The sequence below is a fragment of the Echinops telfairi genome, unplaced genomic scaffold (genome assembly GCF_000313985.2).
Source record: "Echinops telfairi isolate 266 unplaced genomic scaffold, ASM31398v2 ScPeMD7_2291;HRSCAF=2852, whole genome shotgun sequence".
NCBI classification, from domain to species: domain Eukaryota; kingdom Metazoa; phylum Chordata; class Mammalia; order Afrosoricida; family Tenrecidae; genus Echinops; species Echinops telfairi.
This window is the reverse complement of record NW_022106189.1, coordinates 30,877,068-30,888,624: the sequence shown is the minus strand read 5'-3', so window position 1 is coordinate 30,888,624 and position 11,557 is coordinate 30,877,068. Positions and strand designations below refer to the sequence as shown.

General features: G+C 38.3%; 1 protein-coding gene across 1 annotated transcript in view; it reads right to left on the bottom strand.

The window, feature by feature from the left end:
* The window catches only part of NFATC3 (nuclear factor of activated T cells 3), a 78,699-nt gene extending 67,596 nt beyond the window's left edge, over window positions 1–11,103 (bottom strand). Inside the window, exon 1 of the mRNA XM_004704824.2 lies at window positions 11,094–11,103. Coding sequence (XP_004704881.2) covers window positions 11,094–11,103 — 10 coding nt within the window. The remainder of the gene's footprint in view (window positions 1–11,093) is intronic.
* Between the last annotated feature and the right edge of the window lie 454 nt (window positions 11,104–11,557).

The window sequence follows — 11,557 nt, the reverse complement described above, 5'->3', positions numbered from 1 at the left end:
GTACAAATGCGCTTTACACAATTGATGTGTGTATGGATTGGGATAACAGTTGTATGAGCCCCTAATAAAATGTTAAAAAAAAAAAAAAAGAAAAGCAAAAAAAAAGAAATGAGACATGAAAGACCCCAGAGTGCATAGGAAATGCCCAGAATCAGTCAACTGATACAGGAAAAAAGCAGACTAGTGTTTGTCCAGAACTAAGGGGAGGAAAGGTGGGAGTGACTGCTAATGAGTAGGGGCTTCTTTGGGGGTGAGGAAAATGCCCTGTAACTACATATTGAACTTTATTAACCTAGACTAAAACCACAGAACTGTAAACATTAAAATGGTGAATTTCATGACATTAACAACATCAATGTAAAAAGTAAAGCTGGAAATATACACGATGAACTGGGAGCATCTTGAAGTCCAGAAAGTGTCGCTGATATGTTAGGTCCATCAAGTCAGTCCTGACTCATAGCTCCTTTACGTGCATCAGACTGAAAATGACGGTGTTAAAAACACACGTCTCTAAAAGACACACGAGTGAACTGAAAAAAGACCTGCACTGGCAGTGCAGGAGCAATGCGAGCAACCAAGTGGGACTGGTTACAGCCCAAAGTAAAAGTCAGGAGCCCCTGCTGACATAATTACTGAATAAATACATACACGGGACAAACCTCCCATGCAGTAGGATTCCAAATAACTTACATGGCCACTCTCTGCTTAGGAGGCAAAGCACAACTCTCCACACCCTTAAGTGTGGGCTGCACATAGTGATTTCCTTCCGGAGTAAGGTACAAAAATGGAAAAACAGACTAACTTTCCGAGGAGAAACCTGACCAACACTCCCTCAACCAGATGACTAAGGTTAATATCAACAGTGGTATAAGCCATGCTGATAGTGTGCATCCTCGCTATGTGATGAAAATAGCACTTCCTGTAGGTGTCCTCCCCCGAACTCATAACCCCGTCTAATTTGAAGAGGGAAACATTTAAAAACTCCATTCTCAAAAATATTTGACCAGTATTTCTCAAAGCTGCCAAGGTCATCAAAAACAAGGAAAGGCTGAGAAACGGTCCCAGCCAAGAGAAACCTCAAGAAGACATGATGACTGAACAAAATGTGTTTTCCTGCATGGAATCCTGAAACAAAGTAGGAACACTAGGTAAGAATTAAAGCTGACAGTAATCCATAGTCACCAAGTCACATGGGAGAGTAGAACCCTAGGGTTTCCAAAGTGGTAATCTTTACAAAAGCAGACTGTCACATCTTTCTCCTGTGAAACGGCTGGTACACGTTTGAACTGCTAGCCTTTAGATGTTAGCAGCCAAGCACTTAACCACTGTGCCATGAGGTCTCCTTTAGTTGACAATATACAGATACTGGGGTATTATTTGTTACCAGTGTACCACACTATAGTACGGATGTTAACAACAGGGGAAAGTGGATGCGGTGGATACTGAATTCCCTTGACTGTCTTCAAAAATCTGAAACTATTGTAAATTTAAAATTATGTTTAAAGCTTAAGGTAGTCTTCAGCCTCACTTCTTTTTTTTGTGAGAGTCCTATATCTGCACTCTTTCAAGAATCTTTAAACCGTAAACCAAAAGTATTCTCTGATATCTTCATCCTCGGGGCTGGTTAAAAACAAAAACAGCTTATGGTCGTCTGGGACAAACCACGAGACACTAGCTCCAGATAAAGGAAGAGAAATAATGTTCCTGTTGTCTTTTAGATAAAGGGAATGAAATCTTTCTCAAACGTTCTCAGTAGATTTTGCCTAATATCTCATTAGTCAGTAATGAAGCGATCTATAAAAACAATCAGTCACAATTACTAGCTTCTACTAGTTACAAACAGACCAAAAATTCTAGCACCTTAGAACCATCCAGAGCAATTTGTTCTGTAAGAACTGTTTAATTGTATTTTTCTCCTAAATCTTTATAAATGGTTAATTTTGTCCATTTCATTATTTTATTAATAATAAATCTAGGAACCATCAGAGCTGTGAATTTAATTCTTCAGATCCCAGTCACAAAGAGTATTAAAAAAAGAGATTTCAGACATCCACGGAAAGCTTCCTAGTCTAATCCAAATCAATTACTAATTACTAATGCCATTTTAAATAGTTCAGGGTGGCACAAACCATTGGGTGCTTGACACAAACCAAAACGCTAACAGTCTGAACCACCCAGAGGTGTCTGGGAAGACGGGCCTTGAAAACTTACTGTTTGTAGTTCTACTCTTCACACATCAGGTCAAAAATGCAAGACTCATGATGGGGACAAGTGAGTCAGAGTCAACTCTATGGCAACTGACAATGTAATTCCTGTGGCTGACAATGAAATTCACACTACACTCAAATAAACTGATGGTTTTGGTATGGTTGTTAGGTGCTATCTAGTTGGTTCCAACTCATAGTGACCCTGTCTACAAAAGAAATTCGGTCTGGTCCTGCACCATCCTCAAAATTGGTCTTATGTTTGAGTCCACTGTTGTAGCCACTGTGTCAATCAATCTTGTAGAAGATCTTCCTCTTTTGTACTGCCCCTCTACTTTACCAACATGATGTCCTTTTCCAAGGGTTGGTCTCTACTGACAACACGTCCACAGTACGTGAGATGAAGTTTTGCCATAATTGTCTCTCAGACTCATTCTGGCTGTACATCTTCCAAGACGGATTTATTTGTTCTTTTGGCAGTCTGTGGTACTTCCAATATTCGCCAGCAACATAATTCAAATGCATCAATTATTCTTCAGTCTCTCTTATTCAATGTGCACCTGCTTATGAGGTGACTAAAGATACAATGGCTTGGGTGAGGCGCACCTTAGTCCTCAAAGTAGCCTCCTTGCTTTTCAACACTTGAAGGAAGTCTTGTGCAGCAGATTCACTCAATGCCATGTGTTGCTTGATCTCCTGATTGCAGCTTCCATGAGCACTGACTGGGGATCCAAACAAGACAAAATCCTTGACTCCAATCTTTCCGGGTTTGCTTTTAGACTGAATTGTAGTCTATACTGAAAGCTGCAATCCTTGATCTTCATCAGTAAGTGTCAAATCCTCCTCACTCTCAGCCAGCAAGGTTGTCATCTGCAAATTGAAGGTTGCTACATTCATTTTCATCTAATCCAGATTCTTTATTTGCTCAGCATAGACATTGAGTAAGTACGGTGAGAGGATACAACCTTGATAAACACCGTTCCGGATTTTAAACCATGAAATATTCCCTTGTTCTGTTCACACAACTCCCTCTTGGTCCATGTAAAAGTTCGGCAAGAGCACAATTCTTCAGTCTGTTCTTGGTTCAGAAGCTCTGCGGAAACCTGTTCATTTTGGGTGACCCTGCTACTATTTGTAATAGCAGTGACATAGTTTCCAGCACCATCACAGCAACATACAAGTCACCACAGTATGACCAACTGACAGATACGTGGAGGTTGATAGTATTTAGAGGAAACAAATAGATTATGAAACAGAATGTCTTAAAGTATTACAGAAATCTAAATACAAAATTTAGAGTGCTGCCTCTGGAAATGATATGAAGAGCTACTACAATGTTACTATGATAAATGGTCCTATATCCAAATATCCAATTCTACAATACTCAAAATTCAGGAATTCTATTTCAAGACTTATTTGTTCTATGTTCCATCAGCCACCAGAGGGCCACAGGTAAACATGAAGTAATCAAGGCAATACAGGTTGCCTATGGACATTTTCTACTTTGAACATCTATTACTACAGTTAAAGTGGGGACTGACAAAATATGAGCCATGGGCCAAACTACCACCTGTTTTGTACAGCCTATAGCAAATGGTTTTTATGTTTCCATGTTTTTCGATGGCTGAGGGTGGGGGGACATCAAAGGAAAAATACTGTTTTGTGTCATGAAACATGAAATTCAATTCTGGTACTCATGAATAAAGTCTCATTAGAACATGGCAGCACACATCATTTATGCATTGCTAATGGCGATTTCAAATGAAGGAGCACTGGTGGAGCTGTTAGGTCGGTGCTGGGCTGCTAAATGCAAGGCTGGTGGAAGCCTTTCTCCATGGGGTTATCTGCTCCCATAAAGGGTTACAGCAAGAAACCCCCCCCCAGGAACAGCGGTGAGAGTGGCGATACCGGGAGGGAAGGGGGGTAGAAAGGGGAAACCGATCACAAGGATCTACATATAACCTCCTCCCTGGGGGACGAACAATAGCAAAGTGGATGAAGGGAGACAGCAGTCAGTGTAAGATATGAAAATAATAATAGTTTATAAATTATCATGGGTTCATGAGAGAGGGAGGAGCGGGGAGGGAGGGGGAAGGGAAAAGGAAATGAATTGATTCCAGGAAGCCAAGCGGAAAGCGAGTTTTGAGAATGATGTGGGCAGCGAGTGTATAAGTGTGCTTTACACAATTGATGTATGTGTGGATTGTGATAAGAGTTGTATGAGCCCCAATAAAATGATTTAAAAAAACCAAAACACTACCTAGGGTTGCTGTAAGTCAGAATTGACTAAGTGGTAGTCATGTAATAGCCCCTACATAGTACTCTCAGTGCTTTGCACTGCTGCTTGGCGCATTAACAAGTTGCAGTGATGCCATTATCATAACTTGACAGTATCTCAAGGGCAATGCATATAGATATACTTTATTACCAGTGCACAGTTAACTTGCTAAAAGAGAAAGAGAACAATATCCTTAGAGCAGTGTTTCTCAACCTTCCTAGTGCCGTGAACCCTTTCATACAGTTCCTCATGTTGTGGTGACCCCCCAACCATAAAATTATTTTCATTGTACTTCATAACTGTAATTTTACTACTGTTATGAATTGGGCCACCCCTGTGAAAGGGTTGTTCGACCCCCAAAGGGATTGCAACCCACAGGTTGAGAACTGCTGCCTTAGAATATTATGCTTAAAACAAAGTTTTAAAATATATACGTTAAATATATGTTTTTTTCATTCTCAAAATGAAAAAAAAATTATGCTTTTAAGGCATAAGAGAATGGATTCTTTTGCTATCAAATTAGATGGCAAAACATTGTATTTATCACGCAGTGATATTATGGCTCTGCTAAAATAGAGTAAGGCATTAACTGTGCATCCACATTACCAGAGAAAACATTTATCACAATATTCCCAACTCATAGGGCAAGTGTAAAAAATTTTAAACTGAAATGTCTCATCACAGTGCAATTTCTTTACAAAGAGAAAAAATAACAATGAAGCTGCTGCAACCAACGTAAGCTTTAGAAATGGCTCAATAAGTTAGTCAAGCAAGAAAAGTAACCTACAGTGGTGAGTTTTTTAAAGTGCTTGACTGCAGTAGTCAGAGGAACGAGTTCAGAGAAAATAAACTTGTTGAAGGCCATTAGTTTTCGGCAAGTACAGGTGGTCAATAGCTGAGGAAATTGACAGCAATGTGAACAGAGCATTAAAAGCAAGGCAACTGGTTTCCTTGGTTTTTGATGATTCAACAGATTTACTAATACTGATCATTAGTTATTAATTAAGAAGTCAATGTAGAGTTAAAATGACTGAAAATTTCACATCTACAAATAGTCTGCATGAAACAACTTCAGGTGAGAATACTTTCAAAAAGTTGAGAAACCACTATCAGTATAATCTAAGTGTTAAAATGTGTTACAACTGATGTTGGTTAAAAATACGTATGGAAGAGAAAAAGAAAAGAGCTTACTTAGATATATTTACTACGCCTGTGAAAAAGTAAGCTGTTTAAAGCCTACAGTTATTCTCTATCATGTTATTGAGCCAGGAGTGTTAATGACTGTCATTCATTCTCATGGACTTATTAGTTCTTTGACATTTTTGTCAGAAAAAGACACTAAATAATCTGATTTGTCCCACCACACAGCAATTTGAGGGCTTAGCAGTCATAGCATTTTATTACACTTTTAAAGCTTGAGGATTGAAAAGAACTACTCTTTACTATTATCAATGAATGATTTAGGCCTGAGACTTGATTATTTTTCTTAACAAATTCAACCGAAAATTACCAGGCAAGGGAGCACTATAACTGTGACACTTAAACCCTGCTGTAAAGTGACTTTGACAACTCATGATATTTAAATCACAAGTAATATCAAAGTGCTTTTACACTCACTATGCTGTCAAAAGTTAAAACAGGAAGTGAGACCTACAATCCCACATTAATTTGCAATGGTTAATTTTTCTAAACTAACTAAAGTTCCAACAAGATTTTCTGGTTGGTCCTCTGGTTGGTCCTCATTGCAAGTGCAACGAAAAGTGCCATATTTTAAAATCCATTTCACTGCACAATTGAGGTGCTTCCAAATAAGGTACAGTCGAAAAGGCAAATATCGAGGGGAAAAAAAATCCAAACTCACTGGCAGCTAGTCAATGTCAACTCACAGCGACACAAAAGGAAAGGGTAAAACTGCCTCTATCGGTTTCCATGGCTGTTAATTATTATAGCAGTAGAAAATCTTGTCTTTCTCTCGAGGAATGGCTGGTGGTTTCAAACTATTGGCCCTACAGTTAACAGCCCAATTCATAACCACTAGGGCTTTTCCCCCTATAGCACCAGAGTTCCTAATATCAAGAGAAGAATCTAACAATTCATTAAGTGCCTTCCACATGAACATGCTCAGTGAAAATCCCATGTTCACAGATTGATATCAATATCTAGTGGATCTATATATGTGAAAAGAATTTCCAAAGAAACTTCAATTTGTGGCAACCTTATGTGCAAGAGAAGGAAACATTGTCTTGTCTGTGTCATCTTCTTGATGGCCAGTAAGTTTGAGTCCATTATTGTGTCAATTCAGCTCATTCAGGGTTTCCACTATTTTTCACTGGTCCTCTATTAAGCACAATGTCCTATCCTAAGGACTGGTCATCCCTGATGTGTTCAAAGTAAGCAATCCAAAGCCTTGCCATCCTCACATCTAAGGAGCACTCTGATTGTAATTTGATTTGTGTGCATGTGTGTGTATGGTTGTAATATGATTTGTGTGCGCACGTGTGTGTATATATATATATACACACATTCAATGCCAACTCATAGCCCAATAGGATAGGGTGTGTACACACACACACACACACACGTTTGTAATATGATTGTGTGCACGCATATACACTCACACACACATTCAATGCCAACTCATAGCCCAATAGGATAGGGTGTGTACACACACACACACACACACACACACACACACACACACTCTTCCCCAAAGATATTCAAATGTATCGATTATTCCTTTGTCTTCTTTTTCACTGCTCAACTTTTTGATGTATTTGATGAGATTGAAAAACAAAAAAACAATTTGGAGTCAGCAGCGCCTTGTCAAAGTGACTTTTTTTCCCCCCAAAGTGACACTTTTGCACTTTAAAGCTTTAAAGAAGTCTTCTGAAGCAGATTTGCCAAATGCAGTATGTTACTTGATTTTTCTGAATCAAGTACTCTGAAATTCCCATTCACCATAATATTAAAATTTGTTGTAACCCATAGGGGAATGCATTCATGTAGTCAATATGATAGGCAATACTAGTATTGAATGCCAATTAAACAATTTAATCCTCCCATAAAAGAATTAGACTCTTCCCATTAGAGTATTACAAAAAAATTATAATACATTATACTTTGAATTTTGTCAACTAAAAGGCTGTGGAACTTTATGTACACCTGTTATATAAATAGCTATATAATACCACTGATTTTGCTTATTAGGATTCAAAGTCTAAAATATATACTGTGGTCTTATAGTAAGTTTCCCAAATGCTGTGCTAAACAAAGGACCTCTGAGCCCTCCTGACACAGTAGGCTACATGTTTGGCTGCTAACCACAAGATTGAGGGTTCAAGCCCACCAGTCACTCCATGGGAGAAAGAGACTTTCTATTTAGTTAAGATGTACAGCTTCAGAAACCCACAGGGGCAGTTCTACCCTGTCCTACAGGGTCACTATGGGTCAGCATCAACTTGATGACAGTAAGCTGGTTTGTTCTGTTCTAAACATATCATATGGTAGTTTAATCTTTTAACAGAAAACTGCATACAAAATATCAAGGAATCTTAAAAAAAAATTTTTAAGTGCTAGAAACTATACCACCACCTTTTTTTCCTCCAAGCACTTTTAATTTTTTTAATTTCATTATTTTTTAAGATGCAAACTATTTGAAGTTTTAAAAAAACAATTTATTGGCATTTAATCCACTTATCACACAATTAATAGTTCAATCATATCAAGAAGAATTGTACAATCATTACCACAATCAATTTCAGAAAATATTTTCCCGCAGGATTAAATCGCCTTTAAAATGAGTTCTTGCGTTCTAGTGCTCACTCAACCTTTTTTATTTTTTGCACACTGTGGACATGACATACTGTCAGGAGAGACCAGTCCCTGGAGAAGGACATCATGCTTATTCAAGTGGAAGGGCAATAAAGGAGGGCTCAGGTATAGGAACAACTGTGAGAATGTTAAAGGGCCAGTGTTTCGTTCTGTTGTGCACAGGGTCGCTATGGGTCGGAGCCAACTCAATGGCACCTAACAACAACAACAACAGCAGAAACTAAAAGTTAATTTAGCAAGATTGTAAGATACAAGGTCAATATAAAAAAATCACCTAGAAGTTGTTATGATGGCAAAAGTTTTATCTATACATTTACTATAATAAATAAAAAAATCTCTTATATTTAACAACGAACAATCAAATATTGAAACAGAAAAACAGTGCCTTTTACAGTAACACCAAAACAGGTTTACACTTCACCAAATATATGCAGGATCCCTATGCTGACTACTACAAATCACTTATAAAAGAAATTCTGAAATGATCAAGCTACATGGAGAACTACACCATGGTCTGTCAATAAAATGGAAGATTATCCCACTTACAATACAAAGGAATAAATTATTGATACAGCACAGATGAATCTCAGGTGCATTAATGTTAAGGGAAAAAGTCAGATTCAAAGGACTCCATGATAGAAAATTCCAATTTTACAACCTTCTAGAGAAATCAAGCAACATCTATAACAGCAAATAATAGATTAGCGGTTACCAGCTTCTGGGCACAAAAGTAGAGGACAGTAACAAAGGGGTGACAGAAAATTTTGGGAGGCGCTAAGCCTTCTTTTATTTTCATTATAGTGGTGATTACCATACCATATATACTTGTCAGAGTTACACGCAAAAACAGTTCATCTGTGTATAAATTATCCCTCAATAAAATGCCAAATTTTTCTTTAACAAAATAATTAAAGGTAAAAAAAGCTAAGCACTTTTCAAAAATATAATTCAAGTGGTTATATAGCTCAAAGAATGTAATCAATGTCAGCAAATAACACGTGCAAAAACTGTTAAATTGGTGCTGTATTATGTTCTCAACAACAAAATTAATTTTAGAAGAAAAAAAAGAATAAAAAATTGATTCTTGGAGGCTCAAGAACAAATTCTAGAACTTCCTGTTGAAGGCAGAGAATTATAGACACAATTACCTCCATTCCTTCCTGTGCACCAAAATAATTAAGGGACTTTTTTAGGGTATAAACTCACAATAAAAAGAACAGGAGATGAAACCATAGCAATGAAATTTTTGGAAGCTGGAATGCAGGACACAAGGTAAAGTTGCCTTAGTACCTGAAAAGCTAAAACTTCAGCAAGCAGTAAGGAGAGCCACAAAGAAAACAAATTTGTAACAAAGAACCCCAAATACTCAGAAAAATACACGACTGGTACACTTGGCAAGAATGAAATCAAAATTAGTAAGAAGTTTAACAAGTAGCTAATCCACCACAAGTAGCTATTCATCACCCTTCTCCTCACTTCCCATACCTTCTCACTCTGTATTACCAGATGACAGTATCTCTAGTTAGAAAACTGGTTGTTTATTTTCTGAATAGGGGGTACAAGGGAGTACCCCTACAAAAACCCAGAAAAAAGCTTCGCAGGACAGAGCTCTCATAGAACACATTTTCCCCACTAGATGAGCATCAAGGAATTCACTCTGAGTTAGTGCACCCAGTGGCATTGCCTGGGAAGGTTCTCTCCCGTCACAGTGGATTTTTTTGTAAAAGCAATATCACTCGAAACTTGTTTTTTGTGATGGCTGATTTAAGAGAACAGCTTGTAGCTATGACATTTTGCTTCCTGCTTGGGGGAAAATGCTGCAGAAACTGTTAGTGATTTTTGAACATAGCTTACAAGGACAGCACTATAGGAAAAACTCAAGTATATGAGTGATTTTCTCGTTTAAAAAAAAGGTGTAATATCAATTGATGACAAACCTCACTCTGGAAGTCCTAAATGGATGAAAACGTGGACATAATTGGTGCATGGACAATTGAAGAGATGAGGTAGTTAATTGGACTATCTTGGAGCTAGGTTCAGTGAATTTTAAAGGAAGACTTTGGAATGAGAAGGGTCATGGAGAAATTTTTGCCTCAAATTCTGACTGACCAAGAAAAAGATCACTGAGTGGAAACATGCCGAGCTTTGAAACAACAGTTGAGGGAGTGACCCAGACTTTTTCCCCCCAAGGTCATCACTGGTGCTGAGACATGCTGTTACAACAACCCTGAAAGCAAACATCAATCAAGCCACTGGAAGATGCCATCCTCACCTTGCCCCCAAAAGCTCATCAAGTGAAATCAAAGATCAAGACAATGCTCATTTGTTTCTTTTTATGTGAGGGGGATAGTGCATTTGGAGTTCACTCCACCAGGTCAGACTGTTAATCAAGCTTTCTATTTAGAGCAGCTTTCACATGGGTTACCTAAGACCTTATTTCCACTCATCTTAGGAACTGACACACGGCTCCTCTATCTGTCTCCAGGCAGGTCTACCCACATGCAGATACGCCTACATATGGGTGGTCCCCATATGCAGATACGCCTACATATGGGTGGTCACCACATGAGGAACTGTATTAAAGGGTCACAGCATTAGGAAGGTTGAGATCCACAGATTTAGAGGTTCTGAAAAGATTGCCTAACAGCGTGGGACACAAAAGGCCTGATTTGTGGCAGACAGGACTGGTTTTGCCATCATGACAATGCACCTGCAGTCATCTCAGTGTGCCAGTTTTTGACAAAAAATAAAATAAAATAGGATGCCTCTCTTCACCTGACCTCGCTCCATGTGGCTTCTTTGTGTTTCCACAAATGAAAAGGAACATGAAAGGACAGCGATTTGACAATGTAGAAGAGGTGAAGAAAAACCTAGGAAGGCACTGTCAACCATCCAAACAGATGAGTTTGAAAAATGTTTCCAAAAAAAAAAAGAAAGAAAAATGTTTCCAAGAATGGAATCGCAGATTTGACAAATGTATTAAGTGTAATGGAGAGTACTTTGAAGGTGGTAAAGTTGTTTTGTGGGGAAAAATTTTTAATGCGCAGCTTTTGGGGGTTAAAAATCCAGGCTTTTGGGGGGGTGGGGGTGGTAAATAGCTAATAGGGTACCAAAATTACAAAGAGAGTAATGAAGTAAAAGTCTCTCTAAACCTGTATCATATATATATATACACATATATATGTATATATATATATTGAACTCCAAGTGCCCCCTTTCCACCCACACCCCTCCCCCCTCCCCA